The sequence below is a fragment of the Myotis yumanensis genome, unplaced genomic scaffold (assembly GCF_028538775.1).
Source record: "Myotis yumanensis isolate MYYU_CA2020_CCGP unplaced genomic scaffold, mMyoYum1.0.hap1 SCAF_16, whole genome shotgun sequence".
NCBI lineage: Eukaryota > Metazoa > Chordata > Mammalia > Chiroptera > Vespertilionidae > Myotis > Myotis yumanensis.
The window spans coordinates 17,977,490-17,998,102 of record NW_027223767.1 but is presented as its reverse complement, the minus strand read 5'-3'; the positions used below and the strand labels follow the sequence as shown (position 1 = coordinate 17,998,102).

The 20,613-nt window shown below is 40.6% G+C and overlaps 1 protein-coding gene across 1 annotated transcript in view; it reads right to left on the bottom strand.

The window, feature by feature from the left end:
* Window positions 1-3,877: 3,877 nt before the first annotated feature.
* Window positions 3,878-20,613, bottom strand: part of METTL16 (methyltransferase 16, RNA N6-adenosine) — a 62,613-nt gene continuing 45,877 nt past the window's right edge. Inside the window, exons 9-10 of the mRNA XM_070393975.1 lie at window positions 5,615-5,791; window positions 3,878-5,490 (exon numbers count right to left, since the gene is read on the bottom strand). Of these exons, the coding sequence (XP_070250076.1) occupies window positions 4,876-5,490; window positions 5,615-5,791 (792 nt within the window). The 3' untranslated portion in view covers window positions 3,878-4,875. The remainder of the gene's footprint in view (window positions 5,491-5,614; window positions 5,792-20,613) is intronic.

Below are 20,613 nucleotides of genomic sequence, written 5' to 3'. Positions count from 1 at the left end.
CAGATCTATTTGTTGGGTGGCCACCCAGAACATCTGATCCTGTGCCATAAAAATAAGGGTGGATGGAACGTCTTCTTGAGCCCACACAGACCCCAGGGTTAGTAATATACATGTTCTACACAGAAACAGCCCTTGTGGGAAAGAAGGCCCAGCTAACCTATAAAATACATACCAACACAGAACCAACTGTGCCATCTATTGATGTAAACAGCACATTACATGCATGCTAGTCAGCCAGCCAGATAAACCAAAAGAATGAAGACAAAAGAACATTGGAAACAGTTTCTTTCTTAGAACTCTCTGTATTACTCTTCGTATAACATACGGCTTTTGAAAAGTTACTGTTTAAGCTCACTAACCATTCCCCTGTAGCACCCTAATTAACTAGATATCAAGTTTGATCCAAAGGACTGACCCTACTTGGATATATTCTAGAGTAGCAGGACAGATGGAAAGAAAGAAAAAATAGTCAACTGTGATCATAAACATAAAAAGGTTGAAAAATTATGTCCAGATAAAAAGACCATAGGGTAATACATTTTTTTCTTCTTTCTACTTTTATTTTTCAAATTTTATTTACATAAAAATATTTATCTGGGTAGCAAATGGGTATTTCAAGAAAATACCAAGCACACAATTTAATCCATTCCCACAGCGCAGTGAAGGTGCTTGAATGAAAAAAGGGCCAAAGGTGCCCCCGTGTGGCCACAGAGGAAAATGCTGTAGTTTAAGATGGAGAGGCTACTACCTTTTTTTTTTTTAGGTGATTTGAGAGAGAGGAAGGGAGAGGGACAGAGAGTTAGAAACATCAATGATGAGAGAGAATCATCGATCGATGATCGGCCCTCTCCTGCATGCTCCTTACTGGGGATCAAGTCCACAACCCGGGCATGTGCCCTGACCAGGAATCGAACCGTGACCTCCTGGTTCATAGGTCAGTGCTCAACCACTGAGCCACACCAACCGGGCGCTACTACCTCTTTTTAAGAGGCCTTGGGTTTTCCATCTTTTCCACACCTTGCAATTGTATTACTTGTAGAAGTTGGTGTAATCACATCATAAGCTTTTAATTATATCAAGAGGAGAGATTTCGTTTTATATATATATATTCACACACACACACTAAAATTTTAAGTAATCAATATGAACCCTTAAAATTAGTGGAAACTCTACCACAGAGATGCCAACCCTGCTAGGACATGGAGCATTGCTCTGGTAAGTGAAAAATCAGGCAAGGATGTGGGGTGAGGGAAGCAAACTGTTGGAAGCAAAACAGATTCCAAAGAACAAAAGCAGCTTTAGTCCTCCTTGGAAAACAAGCTCAGCTTCTGTTACCATTTGAGTTATAGGAGATCAGAAGCCAGTGCCAGGGACCAGAATAGAATTTAAGATCATACCACAAAGATTTAATTCCATACCAATCCATCAATATGAACGTGACCTCCAGACATTTAAGGCAAGTATCATTCAACACGATACATGGGTCAATAACCTTTTTTTAAAAAAAAAAAATGTTTTTATTGATTTTGTTAGAGAGAGAGAGAAAAGGAGAGAGAGAGAGAGAAACATCAGAATGGCTGCCTCCCACATGCACCAGGACCAGGGAATCAAGCCCACAACATGAGCATGTGCCCTGACTGGGAATCGAACTGGCGATCTTTCAGTGCACAAGACAAAGCTCAACCAACTGAGCCTCCCAGTCAGGGCAATCACCTATTTGTTTAAAGAAAATAAATTGCTCTTTCCCCTATACCAAAGTTATATGCTATCACATCACATATCACACAATTATAAAGTACATGCATCATACCTAAAATAATTTTTAGATGTCTTTTAAAAAGGTTTTCAATGGCCCAGCCAGCATGGCTCAGTGGTTGAGTGTCAACCTATGAATAGGAAGTCATGGTTCAATTCCTGGTCAGGGCACATGCCCAGGTGGTGGGCTCAATTCCCAGTGTGGGGCGTGCAGGAGACAGCCGATCAATGATTCTCTCTCATCATTGATGTTTCTCTCTCTCTCTCCCTCTCCCTTCCTCTCTGAAATCAATAAAAATATATTTTAAAAAATGTTTTCAATGTTCTCATTAGATATCCAAATGCAAAGACGACACTCACAGCTCTAGCAGTGGAAGCTTCCCTTGTCACATATCTTTTAAACTCTAAGTGCATTGACAACACCTATAAAACCTCCTCCATGACACCAAGCCTTAAACCTGGGACAATGAAACGTGCACACATCTTTGTTGCCTCCAGTTACATAGCTTATTCTCTGGGAATCTCTAAGTACTAGATCTAAACAAAGGCTAATACTGTGCCTGAAATATATTTTGATCAGGCAAGGAGTATAAATACATGCACTACTGTTATAACATGGAAAAATACTTATAAGGTATAAAATGAAAAAAGCGTAATATAAAACTAAATACACAGCATGAGTACAACCAAAGTTAAACCCAATCACACACCCCATCTACAGAAAGAGAGACTGGAAGGAAATACTAAAACACCATTAGTGGTTGTGTTTGAGAAGGTTGAGACTAGGAGTGACTTTGTTGCTGTTTTCTTTCACTTTTCCAAATCTTTAATGAGCACATGCTAGATTCTTTTTTTAATGACACAAACAAGCAAAAAATAAATACTTATTGGCCACTAGTTGCCACCTAACTCAATTACCCTAAAATTCTATCAAGACAGAAATTTACCTTGGTTTGTTTGGGTCTGGCATATGATTCAAATGTGTCATCAGAGGTCAATACAGCAGGCTGGTGTGGGTGAGCACAGGAGATTATTGGACCAGAGGAATCCAAGACTATGCATTAAATCTTGGTTCTGTGTGACCCTAGGCCAAGACTGGTCTCCTCAACCTGTCAAATGAGAGGTTGGACTAGAACAGTGGTTCCTAATCCCGAGTGGGTTACTGACTGCTCTAAGTCAGGAACCCTTCTCTCCAGGAACAAAACGAAACAAAACACATATGCTCACAGAGCTTTTAAAAACAACCCAGGCTTGGCTGGCATGGCTCAGTGATTGAGTGTCGACCTATGAATGAGGAGGTCATAGTTCGATTCCCTTCCTCTCCGACATCAATAACATTATATTAAATTTTTTTTTAATAAAATAAAAAAAACCCAGGAGGTTTATGGATTCTCTTGAGGCTCACAGACCAGGTTAAGAACACTGATGCGTTACTATGTTATCTTCTGCAGCTGTTTCCATCGCTACAGGGAGGTATAACATAATCCTATTTTCATTTCCTGTATCTTTGCTGAGGGCCTGGCCTAGCTACTGGCAAAATATGCCAAGGTCATCAGTATTCTGCCCTAACCAATAGCCACCTTTCTAAAGTGTGGCTTAACTATTCTGCTCCGGTCTTCAATGTAGGTAACAAGGGACTCTGTCTGGCACCATACTCAAAAAAATTCAGTCTAAATAGAATAGCAGGCTGCTGAAAGTGAAGCTCAGCAGAGAGTAACCAAAACACCAAGAGAACAAAAAATGAGACTCCTTTTCCAGAGGCATTCCTGCTGAACCCTGACATTCCAATTAGAAACATGTTTTAAGAACATGGTTATCCTGGCCTCAGAATTCTCCTATGCTGCCTGACTGGTTTGGCTCAGTGGATAGAGCGTCGGCCTGCGGACTGAAAGGTCCCAGGTTCAATTCCAGTCAAGGGCATGTACCTTGGTTGCGGGCACATCCCCAGTGGGGGGTGTGCAGGAGGCAGCTGATTGATGTTTCTTTCTCTCTCATCGATGTTTCTGACTATCTCTCTCCCTTCCTCCTCTCTGTAAGAAATCAGTAAACTATATATATATATATATATATATATATATATATATATATATATATATATATATATAAAAAAAGAATTCTCCTATGCTAACAGGTAGGTAAGTACAGAGGGTATTACTAAGGAACCAACACCAAAGTAGGAACTGATCAGCTACAACTGATCTGCCAATAGATGAGAATTTAGGCAACATAACTATCTTGCTCCATTTCTTATTTTTATCATCATTCACCTATTCAAACTCAAGAGTATATTTCCCCAACCCCAGGATTCAAACAGGATGGACAGTTTTCAATTCAGAATTACTCTTATTTTAAAAACAAAACAAAGCTCCATTTCAAATGTCATATACTAGTAAAACTACTACAAACAGTACTTTCAACAGGTTGGAGGTAAGGGTATGGCTTCATTCTGTTGTGTCTCAGTCACTCATATCTGGGAGTTTTGCTTACCTAATTGTTTCTGGAATAAGCAACATCAAAACGGACATGTCAGGAATGTGACGTTTCCAGGCACTCCCCAGATCAGCCCCTCTTCTGGGATTACTAAGCTTCCTCTCCCTGACTCTCCCACCATCTACCAATGGAGGCCAGTTCTTTTCCTAGGACTGACTCAGGGGCAGTCAATCATATGTACCCAGAGAAAGTCTTCAGTCTTCAAGGTGACACTAGAAGAGGGCACAGAGCCTATCTGCCCAGGTGTACTGCCTCCATTTGGAGGATGAGAAAGCAGGAAGCTCTGTACAGTTCTGACCCAGACCAGGTTCCAAAAATAATCCTTTTGGCCTCAGAGAAGCAGTCTAAAGCTAAGGTAATCAGTTTAAATCCATTATGAGTGTTCTGATGGCTTTTTGTTGATGCTGATAATCACAATTCTTCCTCCTGAACTACCATACTACAATGACCTGTAACTTAAAAAAAGGGGGTTGGGGGAGGTCTAAAAATGAATTAATTTGTTTTTGTTTTTAAAGGTAATTCCACATAATGCTACCAATAGACCCATGGTAGAATTCCTCTTGCCACCCCACAGGCCACTCCAAGCAAGCTGCTTTATAGAACTTTTCCAACTGTGCAAGAAGTTTGGAGTTAACTGGCAACAAGCCTGAAAATCTGGTTACGGATATAGGTACAAAGCTGGTTCATCAAATCCCTGTTCTGACCCTCAACCCAGTGCATTTCAACTAGGGCATCATCTACCTCCTTTTTAATGTTTATCAAACACTTGAAAAGGTAATGTCCAGCCACTCCTTGGAGAGGGTGCTCTTTTTCAGACACTGGGTTGATGAGCTGCTCAGAAGCCTCTCGGTCCTGGGCTCCATTGCTAGAGCCTTTACAACTTTCCAAGACCTCCATGTCTCCCTTTTCCTCACTCCTTTCATCCTCCATGGGTCCTGGGTTTCCTTCCTGGAAAAGCGAATCCTGGATTGGGCCATGGCCCTCAACAGTGGCTGACTCGCCTTCCAGTAGAGCAGGCCCACTCTCTGGGGGCCCCTGGGCCAAATCTTGGCTACTGCCAGACTCTTCGGGGGTGAGCTTTTTCTCTTCCAAGGCTTGGATGACATCCTCAGGAGCTCGAGGAACTTCTCTCAATTGTCTCACTCGTTCTCTTTTCTTTCTCCTTAAATGAATCCAGGAGTTTTCTATGGCTGTTAGGAAAAGGCTAACTTCCCCCTTTCCACAAGGAACTCGTTTATGCTGGACCTATTTGGAGGGAAAAAAACAAAATTTTATAGGAAATCATCCTCAAAACATTCCCCTCCCCCCCTTTTTAAAGGAAAATAAAATAAAAGATATAAGTACTTCTTCAATGTACATAACCAGGTACCTTAAGATCAGTGAGAATTTTTTCAATCCATGTCGTCACAACTACTATGCCTTCTTCCACTGTCCCCGAGCCCAAAGATGATGCTTTGAGGGATAATTCTTTCATCACAGACTCCAACACTACAAATGTGATGGGTTTCCTTGGCTTCTCTAATTTTCTTCGCTTACTTGGTGGTGACTAAAAGAAAAAGGAGTGGGAAAAGAGGGGAAAGTTACAGAAATAATTTAATGCATTATAATGAACTCAGGGAAATTTCCATGACTTTTATCAATCATAGAGCACTCAAAACACAAAGGCTTTTCTTTGGTATGTTTGTTATTATTTTTTTAAATTAATCCTCACCCAATGCTATGTTTCTATTGATTTTTAGAAAGACAGTAAGGGAGACAGAGAGAGAAAAACATCAATGTGAGAGAGAAACACCAAACGGTTGTTTCCTCACGTGCCCCAACTGCGGATCAAACCGAAACCCTTTGGTGTACAGGATGACATCCAACCAACAGAGCCACCTGGCTAGGGCTGCATGTTTATTTTTAATACTTAAAATAGGTTTAACACCACCTCATTTTACAGAAGGGAAAACTAAAACAGAGAGGCTACATAACCAGCTCAAGGTCACATAGGTAGTAACTGCAAAGTTAGGATGTGAACCCAAACCCAGGTTCCTTCTGCTGCCATACGATGCTTCTGGCGATCAGTACATAACAACTCCTCTAATAAGTAAATATCCTTAATCTACTTGTTGTGCCCCAGATGGGCCTGTATGATTATTTCCTTCAAGGCAATTCAAAGACCCTGGAGGCACTGTGTTCTTTTCTATAAAGAACTGCATGGCTTAAAAGCACCAACTTGTAGTCTGATAATCACAACTCTTCCTCCTGAACTACCATATTTGTTTAAACTTGCTGAGGCTTGAAAGAAAGAAGCTGGTGAGGCATAGCTTGTGAGATCACATGCTAGAAATGACCAGGGTACCAGGATCACATGGGCAGAAGAGAAGGACTGGTGAATTCTGTCTAATGTTCAAGCCAATCCAGTGACCAACTAAGCACTGCCTCTTAGCTGGGGAGAGGGGACACCAGTACAGATGAGAACAGTGGATTTGAAAGCTGGTTCATCTTCCTGTTTCAAGCTTGGAAAGTGAATTATACTCTACCCACTAGAGGGACTCAAGTTCCATTTTATAAGCCAAAAGACAGTGCTAGGAATTATTTCTTTAAAGTAAATACTTACTAAATGTTTTTTTAAATGACTCTGCTAAGACCAGATATATTATGGACACTTTAAGAGACAGACACCTACTTGTTGACAAAGTTTATCAAAACTTTAGAAAAATTAAGATAATTCTAAGGTCATGGTAAAAATAAACAGGTGAGGAGTATAAGGAAAAAGGCTAAAAAAGAAACACCTAGTTTAGCTTTGCAGATCTTTTCCTACAAAAAGGAGTCCCTGATAACTTCAGTTCTACCTAGAAACAGTGACAGAGCACATGCATATACACACACAGAAAGGTCTAAGTATTGGGTGAGGTCTTATAAGAACTAACCAGCAACACCATATCCCATACATAAACAACAAAATAAGCAGTTTATTCTATGCTATAAAACTACCAGACAGTATTTGTAAGTAACAACCTGTATTTTTCTCTATTATTCAATCATCCAGCATAAGAAACATAATTTCTAGTCTACAGAGAACCGAACACTTTGCACTAAGAAACTTAAAATACGATTATTAAACTCGGGAGGAAGAAAAATGGTGGTGTGTAGGAGGATGAGGCACAAGAATCAGATTCCGTAACAAAATAAACAAACGGAAACGGACTCACAGATACAGGGAACAGACTGATGGTTGCCAGAGGGAAGGGGGGTTAGAGACTGGTGAAAAAGGTGAAAGGATTAAGTACAAATTGGTAGTTACAGAACAGTCACTGGGATGTAAAGTATAGCACAGGGAATACAGTCAGAGAGGAAGAAAGACAGAGAGATAGAAACACCAAGGATGAGAGAGAATCATTGATTGCCTGCCTCCTGCACACCCCACACTAGGGATTGAGCACGCAACCCCGGCATGTGCCCTGACAGGGAATCAACCATGATCTCCTGATTCACGGTTGATGCTCAACCACTGAGCAACACTGGCTGGACAGGTGTATTTCCTTATATCAAAAAATAAACAATAGAAGGATAAATTATAAAACTGTTAAACCCATGGAGCAATGAGGGATTAGGGTGAGACAAGAGAAAGAAGCCAAACTTCTGATTATATCTCCTTTTAGATATTAAAACCATGTAAATATATTTTATAATTACAAAGCAAAATTAAGTAATACAAAAAAGGCCATCCCTAAAAATATAAAGTAAAATCAAACAAATAGAACCCACAAACAGGAAACATTCCAAATGACTTTAAAATCCAAAGGGGGGGGAAAATCTATTTTCATAAATTTTTTTGTTATTGGTAATGTTAATTTTGAGAACTGTGGTGAATCAGTGGGTCAAAAAAAATGAGTAATTATATTAGTACTAGAGGCCCAGTGCACAAAAATTTGTGCACTAGGGGGGGTCCCTCAGCCCAGCCTGTGCCCTCAAGCAGTCTGGGACCCCTCGGGAAATGTCCACCTGCTGGCTTAGGCCCGCTCCCAGGGGGATCGGGCCTAAGCTGGCAGTCAGACATCCCTCTGGCAGCCCGGGAGCCCTCGGGGGATGTCCACTTGCTAGCGGGGAGCAGGCCTAAGCTGCAGTCAGACATCCTTAGCGCTGCTGAGGAGGCGGGAGAGGCTCCCACCACCACCACTGTGCTGTCAGCCGTCAGCCTGGCTTGTGGATGAGGAGAGCTCCCCCTGTGGGAGCGCACTGACCACCAGGGGGCAGCTCCTGCATTGAGCTTCTGCCCCCTGGTGGTCAGTGTGTGTCATAGTGACCAGTCATTCTCAGTCGTTCCGCTGTTAGGGTCAATTTGCATATTACCCTTTTATTATATAGGATAGAGGCCTGGTGCACGGGTGGGGGCCGGCTGGTTTGCCCTGAAGGGTGTCCCGGATCAGGGTCGGGGTCCCGTTGGGGTGCATGGCCAGCCTGGGTGAGGGGCTGAGGGCCATTTTCAGGCTGGCCATACCCCCTTCAGGGTGGGGGTACCTGCTGGGGTGCCTGGCCAGCCTGGGTGAGGGGCTGATGGCTGTTTGCAGGCTGGTCAAGGCCCCCAGAGGAGACTCTCACCCCATGGGGGTGTGGCCAGCCTGGGTGAGGGGCTGAGGGCCTTTTTCAGGCTGGCACAGCCCCTTCAGGGTGGGGGGTCCTGCTGGGGTGCCTGGCTAGCCTGGATGAGGGGCTGATGGCCATTTTCAGGGTGGCCACGCCCCCCGGAGACCCAAGCTCCCAGCCTCTCCTTTTGGGCTGGAAGCAGGTATCTGGGATTTATTTATCTTCTATAATTGAAACTTTGTAGCCTTGAGCGGAGCCCAGGGCTCGCAGGGCAGGCGGGAAGCTTGGCTTCCTCCATCGCCGGGGGGCAACCCAAGCCTCCTGCTCGCTCCAGCTCCGTGGCCACCGCCATCTTAATTGGGTTAATTTGTATACTCACTCCTGATTGGCTGGTGGGCGTGGCTTGTGGGTGTAGCGGAGTGGCAAAGTGATGGTTAATTTGCATGTTTCTCTTTTATTAGTGTAGATGGCTAATGACTGAGATTGCTGACATGAGATTTTTAAATGGGAGATATAGACAATTGGTGATATTAAGTAGAAACAGAATAGAAAGTACAGCATGAACTTAGAATGTATTTCATCTTTAATTCCTAGCTCTATCCACTGAAAAAGCCTAGAAATAATACCAATTCAGTAATGACCAACCTAGTGCCCAGAGAGCTCTAAATACCATTTCCCACTAAAATCAACCAGAGGTCCTTGGAGAAATGGTTGATTCCAGGTCTGGGATAGAAAAAGATATGAGCCAGAACAACCTGTCACACTACAAAACAAGGAAGCTACCAAAGCCTACAATGGTCTCAGTAAGAAGACTCAGGAGTCAACGTGAGCAAACTTCCCAAGGCCACAGATGGACATCCTGTGCATCCATAAAAATAGTAAAGTGTAATAAATTGAAAAATATTGAACGTGTAAATCCATGAGTTTATAATACTTTCAAAACAAAAACTAAACCACCCTCTTTGGTCACTTTTGGAGATGCTGGGAAAACACCAACTCATCATTCTTAAAATTGAAAACTAAAGCAAAATAATCAAGCATTTATCTTGCCTTTACTAGATGAACTTTCGGGTAACAACATATTGATAAAGGCAAGTTTCTCTTTAGATCATCAATGACTGTTCACATTACAAAAGGACACAAGCAAACATTATGTGCCTCCTGATGGAAGTATATACCACACACCACCTAAAAAGTAGTCTTGCCCTTCCACTCTCCCAAATCAAACCTGTATATGAGCAACTCTCTAGATCTAACTACCAATTTACAGGAAAGACAAGGTCTGAGGAACATATTAATTAATACCATGAAAACCTACTCAGAAAAATCCAGATGTAAAAAACTCCACAAGACAAATAGGCTAGTTTCTTCAACAAACAAGGGAGAGAGGAAGATAAGCAGGGGAGGAGAAATAGAGGGAGAGAGAGAAGGAGAAAAGGGGGGGAGGAACGCACTACAGAGTAAAATCGATTTAAGGATATATCAATCAACTGTATAAAATGTAAGATTCTAGTTTGACAAATTTTACAACGTCGGATCAACTATAGAGTTGACATGACGAATTACTGTTAATATTTTAGGCATGATTATGGTATTATGGTTATCTTTTAAATCTTTACCTTTAGAGATAAATATGAAAATAGTTATAGATAAAATAACTATGCTTCAGAATATCAGGGCAGAGGAAAGGAGTACAGATGAAACAAGAATGGGCATGAATGGTTCAATTCCCAATCAGGGCACATGACTGGATTGCGGGCTTGATTTCCAGTGTGGGGTGTGCAGGAGACAGCCAATCATGATTCTCTCTCATCACTGATGTTTCTATCTCTCTCCCTCTCCCTTCCTTTCTGAAATCAATACAAATATATTTAAAAAGAAATAAAACAAGACACCAAAACCATAAAGTAAAGAGAGGTACATTGGGTTAAATTGAAAGTATGATATTTTTAAAATAAAAAGGTGTTGGCAAGCTAACACCTGGGAGAAAAGATTAGCAACATACAGGGTGGGGTAAAAATAGGTTTACTACAGTTTAGTGCATGGAAAATAATCTATATATATAAAAGCCTAAGAGACCATTACAACCTGACGACCAACTGGTAGCTATGACGCTCACTTACCACCAGGGTCACGCTCAATGTAGGAGCTGCCCCCTGGCGGTCAGTGTGCTCCCACAGACAACCTCCTGCGGTCTCTCCCCGAGGCCGGCCAGGTGGTCAGTGTGGCCAACCTCCCGCAGTCCCTCCCCCCTGCCCCCCTGCTAGCCAACCTCCTGCGGTCCCTCCCCCTAGACTGGGCGAGATGGCCCCGATCGGCCCCCATCGCCAGCCAGGCTGAGGGACCCCACCCTTGCATGAATTTGTGCACCAGGCCTCTAGTACAATAATAAAAATGTAGTTAATAAAATAGACAAGAAATGCAGATACTTGACATAAAGAGAATAAATAGTGGATATCTAAAAAGATGTTAAACTTCATTAATTACCAGGGAAATGCAAATTAAAACACAATGATTTAACTGCTAGAATATTAAGTGCTGGGTATAAACAACCCCTTTAGGAAAATATACTATAGCTGAACTTACTCATACCCCCAAACCTATGGCCCAACAGTTCCACTCCTAGGTTTATACTCAACTAAAATGTAAAATCATGCACAAGAATGTTCACAGAAGATTATTCATAATACCTGCACACGGGAAACAACTCAAATGTTTCTAAATAGTAGAATGGATCAATTGTAGTATATTCAAATGATATAGTAATACTGTTCCAAAGGACAAACTCTGTTCTGCACCAATGTGGATGAATCCCACAGAGTTAATTTGCATAAAAGAAACCAGATACTATAAACAGGAGGTAGGGTTTAGTAATTAGGAGTGAGCATGAGAGGAATCTGGGTTACTGGTAAATAAGTCATTAAGATTTAAATCTACACAGATACGACTATATAAAAGCACATATCTTACATTTTTTTAAGTTTACCAAATTATTTATGAATAAAAACAGAATCAAGGCAATTAAAACTGTCTAAAGTTGACAAATGAAGTAGTAAAGATAAAAGCATACTTTTATCTAGAGTACTGTTATCCAATAGAACTTTCTGTGATGATAGAAATGTTCTGTATCTGTGCTGGTTAATATGGTAGCTTCTAGCCACATGTGGCTATTGGAACACTTGAAATATAGCTGGTGGGACTGAGTCGAGAAACTGAATTTTTAATTTAACTTAATTTAACTTAATTTAATTTAATTTAAATTTAAAGTCAATGCGCTTGTGGCCAGCATATTGGACAGCACAGATCAAGAGAGATGGGGGCACCACTATAGGACACAGAATCCACTAAAATATGTTCTCTCTGGGGAGTGGGATGTTATAAAAAAGTTGTGAGGGGGCTAAGTTTACTTTTACCATAAATTCTTTTGTACTATTTGCTGTGTAACTTTATGTGCTACTCTTTCTTTTGAGTATATAAAGCACATACTCAAAATTGTCAACAGTTCTTATCTATGGGTGGTAGGGTTTATGGTAATTTTCTTTTCTTCCTTAAAAAAATTATCCATATTTTCTAAAATGTTTACCAAAATGAAACATTTAAAAAGAAACACACACACGCACACACAGCAGCCCTGGTCAGGTAGCTCAATTGGTTAGAGAGTCATCCCTATGGGCCAGTGATGGCGAACCTTTTGAGCTCGGCGTGTCAGCATTTTGAAAAACCCTAACTTAACTCTGGTGCCGTGTCACATATAGAAATTTTTTGATATTTGCAACCATAGTAAAACAAAGACTTATATTTTTGATATTTATTTTATATATTTAAATGCCATTTAACAAAGAGAAATCAACCAAAAAAATGAGTTCGCGTGTCACCTCTGACACGCGTGTCATAGGTTCGCCATCACTGAACTAGAACAACAAATCAATGTCTCTCTCTCCACCTCTTCCTCTCTCTCTCTCAAATCAATAAACTAAAAAAAAAAAAGCTGAAACAAAACAGTACCTGGAATTAAATTCCCTCTTCTCTACTGAAGGAAGGAGGATAGGAAAAAAGCATACTAGTTTAGACATACATCTGTTTAGTAAATATTAAGTGCCAACTATCATATACTGCTCAAAAAAATTACAGAATAAATGAATGAATGTATGATTCCTGCCCTCAGAAAACTTCTAAATTAATGGATAAATCAAGATGTCTGTGGTATAAACGAATCACACAAGCTTGATTTTTATTAATGTTTTTATTGATTTTTTAGAGAGAGAGGAAGGGAGAGGCATAGAGAGATGTAAATATCAATAAGAGAGGAACATCATCAATCGACTGCCTCCTGCACACCCCTTACTGGGGATCGAGCCTGCAACCCAGGCATGTGCTCTGAATGGGACTCGAACCCTCCACCTCTTGGTTCCTGGGTTGATGCTCAACTGTTGAGCCACACTGGCTGGGCAAGCTTGATTTTTAAATAAACACTTAAGTCAAGCAAATATATTCATATTCAAGGGAAGGCCTTCGCCTTAAAGTAGTAACCTTGAAGGGCCAGTTATTACATTACTTTAAGAAACCACATAACAGTTTTAAGAAATATCTTCCAGCTATTTAAAAAAAAAAAAATCAAACCCACTTTTAAAGCACAGAGGTATTCTATTTTGGATAATATTTCAAATTAGCTATGTGGGCTTTGAAAGCAATTTTAACAAAAATCCTAAACTCCAAAAAGAGAGTTCCTTTAGGAATTAAAAATAATTAGAAACTGAAACCAAAATAAAATGGTTTGATAAACAGCAACAGAATAAATGTAAGACCTACTAACCTGGGGAGAGGGTTTGGGGTGACTGGTAACACTGAACCTGTACATGTAAAGTTGTAACTCAATAAAAAGTGACAATCCAAGAAAAAAAAAAAAGATTACATACTAATGTAGCATTGTAGTTAATTCTGTAAGCTGCATTGTGGGAAGAGAAAGGTAAAACTAAAAAAAAGAAGAAGAAAATAGAATTAACCTTTTTTATTATTTATAAAATTAACCTTATTACTTGTCATACTTTGTAAAAATAACAATGGAACCAAATGATAAATATAGTGTATCTTCTCAGATTGTCAATTTGACTCAATATTAAAATTGTTTAACTTTTAAAAAGTGAAAATAAAAACATATATTATGGAATAGAATACAAAATTCAAATAGATTTTATTTTATTTTTAAAAATATATTTTTATTGATTTTTAGAGAGAGAGAAAGGGAGAGGGATAGAGATAAAAACATTGATAAGGGAGAAAGTCATCAATTGGCTACCTCCTGCAATGCCCCACTGGGGATAGAGCCCACAATCTAGGTATGTGCTCTAACTGGGAATCAAACTGGTGACCCTCTTGGTTCCTAGGTCAACACTCAACCACTGAGCCACACCGGCTGGGCCAAAATTCAAATAGATTTTAAAAAGAGGAGACTTCATGAACATAGAATGCTTCCTGGGAACTTCTTTATTGCCACCTTGATGCTCAGGGGTTTGTCAGTAACTGTTTTCTGCTAGAGCTGGTACCTCAGTGGAAAAGTCTGAGAATCACTTTACCACATCATTTGTTCTTTTATTTTCATTCATTTAACAATTATTTGAGGACCAGACACCATGCTAGTTTGGTGCCACATAAAAGATACAATGATGGGAATATGGACAAAGTACTACAATGAAGACAAGAGAAGGATCCCAATAGCAGCTTAGGAAGAGTCAGAGCAAGCTTTACAGAAAGTAGTATTCGAACTAACTTGATAGATGAGGAGTCTGATGGTCAGAGAGGAACCTCCAGGCAATTTTTAGTTATCTAGTGACTATCTGAACATTCTCTCTCTCTCTTTTTAAAAAAATATTTTTATTGATTTTAGAGAAGAAGAGAGATAAAAACATCAATGATGAGAGAGAATCACTGATTGACTGCCTCCCGTACACCCCACACTGGGATCGAGCCCGCAACCCGGGCATGTGCCCCGACCAGGAATCGAACTGCGACCTCCTGGTTCCTAGGTCAACGCTCAACTGCTGAGCCATGCCGGATGGGCTAGACCAGTGTTTGGCAAATCATGGCTCGCGAGCCACATGCGGCTCTTTGGCCCCTTGAGTGTGGCTCTTCCACAAAATACCACATGCGGGCGCGCACGTACAGTGCGATTGAAACTTCGTGGCCCATGCACAAAAGTCGGTTTTCGGTCTGGGCGAGTCTATTTTGAAGAAGTGGCGTTAGAAGTGGGGGTGTCGATTGGTCGGGTGACCAGAGACGTGGCGCAGGTGGGCCTCGGGATACGCAGCGTGCGATTCATGCACGAGTTGAGTGAGCCAGTCAGTCAGCAGTCTCATTGTGCAGTGATTAGTGGTTGGAAGGGGTCGACCTCAGCAAACGTACCTCAATTAGATTGAGGATGTTTTTAGCAAAGGCCAGCTTAGCAGTACCCTAAGTTAATAACAATGTACCTACCTATATAGTTTAAGTTTAAAAAATCTGGCTCTCAAAAGAAATTTCAATCGTTGTACTGTTGATATTTGGCTCTGTGGACTAATGAGTTTGCCGACCACTGGGCTAGACATTCTCTTTATGTAAAAAAAAAAAAAAAAAAAAAAGAGCCTCAGAAAACAGTAGCTCAACATTACTAGAACATCAAATATGGGGAGGGGGGTGAGAAGAAATGGTGGGAAATGACAATACAGTATATTTTACAGGCACTGTGTTAAGTACATTTAATCCTCAAAACCCTATGTAGTAGGTTATTATTTCTTAATTCCCATTTTATAAGTGAGGAAATTGAAGCTTAGAGAAGTTAAGTAACCTGCTCCACATAAAGCTAGGTAGAGGCCAGCTCACAAAAGGCATTTTCTATACACCATGCAATACTTTTGGTGTGATCCACCATGCCAGAGTTAAACAAATTACCAATACAAAGTACGTATGTCACAAAGAAGGTTATGGAGAATACAAATGACAGAAAAAAGTAAGTACAAGTCCAGAGATTTCTATGGGCTGAATGGTTAAGAAGGTTTTATGCAGAAATTGGAATTGACCTGGGCTGCAGTAGAGGGAAGTCTGAGGGAAGGACCAGACAGAGAACAGACTGTGAGCTATGACTCTGCCATCATGAGAAGTCAGCGGAGGCCAATATAGGAGAAGACAGTACAGTCAGAAAAACAGGGAGTGATTAGGATGGAAGGGAAAGTTAAGGACAGATTTGGGAAGTCCAAGGAGCCAAGTGAGCTATACTTCCCACTGGCAGTAAGTAGACACTCAGGAGTTTTTGAGCAGAATGGTGAGCTAAAGGATGAGCCCAAGTGACTCTTACAAGAGAAGAGAGGCCTACAACCAAGATGATGCAGGCCTACATGAGCAGGTTATTACACAGCCAGACGGAAACAAAAAGCAGTACTTTGGAAAGCAGAGTATTAGAGTGATTAACAGCAAAGGCTGTGAAATCACACTGATTTGGGTTCCAACCAGTCTTTTTAGAGCCTCCAGTTTACTCATCTAGTAAGCAGGATTAATACCACCTAATTTACTTAATGTTGTCAGTTTTTCGATAAAATGACAATGTGTGTGAAGTAAACCATTCAAACAACAAAGACTACATCTAGTGCTTCAAATCTACTAAATCTATTAATGTACTACTTGCAATGTTGCACCTTAGTACAAGTTCTACATCAAGCATGTCAAACTCAAAGGCTAACACGGGCCAAATAAACAAGGTTTAAGTTTATGTGGGCCGCAAAAAACAAAAGCTTCAATTTTCATAGAAACATAGGTTTAATAGTTTTATTTCAATAGAGACACGCTGAATACAAAGGCCTGAAATAAATGAGTAACTGTTATGATAAAATAATAGAACATTTTAATAAAAATTAATATTTTTTTCTTGAACATTAACTCACCAGACACTGAATAACTGCACAAATTAATAAGCGTAACTCAAATAAACCTATTTTTCTTGTTCTCCGAAAGCAAAATATTTCCTGTTGCACACACCAAACAAGTCAGTACAAGACTAATGACATGGCAATCGGCTACTAAAATATTCGCTGCTAGTATTAGTGGAGAGAAATGGTGCGCCTGCATATAAGATGCGTAAGGGAAATGAATGCAACATGATTATAGTAATCAGTCATTAACGAACGTTGTAGTTTGTTATTAATAATTACATATAAAAGGATATTGTAAAAATTAAGTTACGAAATTTTTATTAAAACGTTTCTTACATACCGTTATATTGGCTGGGTCACAAAAATATTTGTTATGGGGCGCATTCGGCCCATGAGTTTGACATGCTTGTTCTACATCATTCCTTTCCACACTCAGGAAAATACTTACTGAGCACCAACTATGAGTCAGACAACAACAATTTCTCCTCTATGAAGTCATCTCTGACAAGCCCAACTGCTGCCTTTTCCGAACTCTTTCAACCGTTCTGGTCCCTACCATTCATTTTTGCACTTACACACAATTCTGAATCAATCCTTCATGTTTTTCTCTCCCATAAAACTAACCATCATAAGGAATAGAAAATGGTGTCATTTCTTTGGTTATTACCACAATGAATAAGAAAAGTAAATAAGAAAAGGGTCCTTAGCTTTGGTTTTGCTCAAGAGCTCAGCTCCCTAATCATCACATCTATTTTATAACGTATAACTTAGTACAGTACTGGTTTTCAAACCATTTCTTAACAGCAAATCCTTTGAACAAATATAATCAATACATAAAATTGCTAAAAGCAGATCAGCTCTGGGTAAAATAAGAGTGAGGCGTGAAGTATCAACCTGATGTCTACCCACAACTGTCATCCTCTGGGACACCTAAAAGGAATCCCTAATCCCTCTGGAACTAGTTTGAAAACCTATGGAGCCTGGTCTCTGTGGCTCAGTGATTGAGTGTCACAGTTAGATTCCCGGTCAGGGCACATGCTGGGGTTGCGGGCTTGATCCCCAGTAGGGGGCGTGCAGGAGGCAGCCGATAAATGATTCTTCCTCATCATTGATGTTTCTATCCCCATCTCCCTTTCTCTCTGAAATCAATAAAAATAATTTTTTTAAAAAAGGACTTCTATTCTAAATAAGAGCCATCCCACTAACTTGATGTGCTCATTAAAAAAAAAAAAAAAAAAAAAAAAAAAAAAAGTAGAGCACTGTCAGGAGACCCCAAAACTCTGACACTAACAAGGCTACCTAATTAATGTGACCCCTTCCCTCCCTCTGATCGCCAAAAGGCCCTCTGGTTATTACTCTCTAGATGGGAAAGTCCCAGGAAATATCTTGAATTCAGAGGAAGTACTTTTTAAAACCAGAGTTGTAATGCTTATACCATGAGTGCACAACTTGCTAGAGCTACATTATTTTTCCTTTTTCTTTTAACAAGCCTCTAACTTCTGAAAACAAAGCTAAAATAACACCTGAAGCAATTAGAAGAGAATCTGGGACAAAGAGGACTTCTAAGTGGCTTGTTAAAATTCTGTAAAGAGCAGTCTTTACAAGATGCTTCCTTACATTCATCATCAGTCAAAAATGATTGTACAAAAATTCTATCAACACTAGGACTCGTCTTATTGTTATTAAAATAAATACAGACAAAAGCATGGGCTTAGTGTAGGCACTGAATCAGCAGTGAATTAGAATTTTTCACCATTCAGCACCAACAGAAAGGAGTCAGTTAGGTCTGAGATAAGTGAAAACAGAAGTTGCCATAGTAACGCACACATTTACCCTAAAAAGGCCGGACTGGGGGTGGGGGGCTGGAAAGTAGGTCAATATTTCTGCCTAACTAGCTCTAGTTCTTGGCTTCCCCTCCTCATCTAAAGCAGCATCCTCCTCCTTCCCCACCCCTATAGGAGCAAGAAGGGGGAAATCAGGTGATAGTCACTCCTTCAAAAAAAGCAAGGGATGAGGAAAGGTCTAGCAGAGGGAAGGTGAACTAAGAGGACAGCCCACTGAAAACCTCATGAGTGCCCTGGGACTACCCCTGGGAAAGCAGTTGCTGATCAAGGGCACCAATGCTAAGAAACTGTTGCTGGGTTACCACAAATCAGAAATTGCCATTTTCCCTGTAGCAGTTTAAGTGCACCTAATGGAACACTTGGGAATGCATTATTAACAGCTTTGGGTTGGGTTAGTGCTGGGGAGGGATGAGTACCCTGGCATGGATGAAACCTGAGACCGTTAGCAACAGGCATGGTTAAAACTACGAATAGGGCTCAAAAATGGCCTAAAAGACAGAAAGGCAGGGAGGGAAGCTTAGAAGGTTCCTTTTCAAAGTCAGCTGATTTTGCTAACATAGAAACATAGTGCCCTTTGATACTCTGATCTGAAATAGCTACTATTCCAAGAAGGCGAGGGCAACCCTGGTCTCTAAGATGATGTGAAGAGTGCCAGGGCTCATAATTAGCTCTTCCACCCGCGGTGCCAACAAATGTGGGAAGCAAGTTAAACAGAAAGCATTTGGGAGCAGGTGCAGTTCCACTTCCCTGCAGCTGTTAGTGTCTGCATAGGAATAACCCAAGGCGTTAGTAATGATTTTAACAATTTGGTGTTAAAGCCCTGGTATTCTAGAAGATGACAAGATAAAGGAGGGAGGTCCAAAAAGCAGAAACATCTTTGTAACCAGTGAATATTTCAAACTCTAATCTCTACATATCCTGTTGTAGTCATTGTACAAAGGTGGGTCTAGGCTTCCATGGCTCAGGCCATTCAAACTTGACTGGGAAGCTTTTCAACCCAGCAGACTATTAGAAAGGACAAGCTCAGTTTCAAATTCAAGCTCATGTATTCAGAAACATCTGCAAATTGTCTGCTTGTACTTCTGCATGTCTCCACTCCTCTGCCCTATTAGAGGAGGGAAAGAGGGTCAGAGACACAGCAACATTTAAGATGACTTCAGAGACCACGAGCAGCCAACACCTTTGGAGAGGAGCAACCCTACTGTATGGGCAAGGGATTAGAGACCTGAAGGACCAGGTACCGGGCCTCCATCAATACTATGGGCAGTAGGAGCAGAGAGAGAGCAAAGTGCACATAAACATAAGGCAGGAGGCTATAGGCAAAGAAGGCCTGGGCTGGGGGGTTTGGGGACAGGCTGGGAGAGGGCAATGGGGCAAAAGGGGACATATGTAATACTTTCAACAATAAAGAATTAAATAAAAAATCTGAAGCAAATATGGCAAAATATTAAAATCTGACAGAATTGGTAAATGAAAACAAAACAAACCCCAAAAACAATGTCAATCACTTTATGAGGGAAATGTGAGAATAAACAAATACTATTCTCTCTTTTTTTTAAATATATATATATATTTTTATTAACTTCAGAGGGAAAGAGAGAGGGACAGAGATAGAAACATCAATGAGGAGAGAGGGTCACTGATCAATTGCTTCCTGCACACCCCACACTGGGATCTAGCCCGCAACCCAGGCTTATGCCCTCACTGGGAATCAAACCGTGACCTCCTGGTTTATAGGTCGATGCTCAACCACTGAACCACTGGGCAGATGCTGTTCTATTATGACTTCTCGGTACAGCCCAGAGAATTGACTCAGTCTCGCGAATTTGTATTTGTCTTTTACATAGAGCAGCACATAGGACAAGGAGAAGTTTGTGGAACAAATCACTCTCTAAAACATTCTATTACAAAAATGCTCAAGCTCAAGCATACACAAAGTAGAAAGAATAGGATAATGACCTATCATTTAGATTCAAAATTAATCAATATTCTAGTGCAAATCTTAAAGCCAAGATAGGGATCACTTTAGTGAAGGGTTCTAAGTGTTACACATC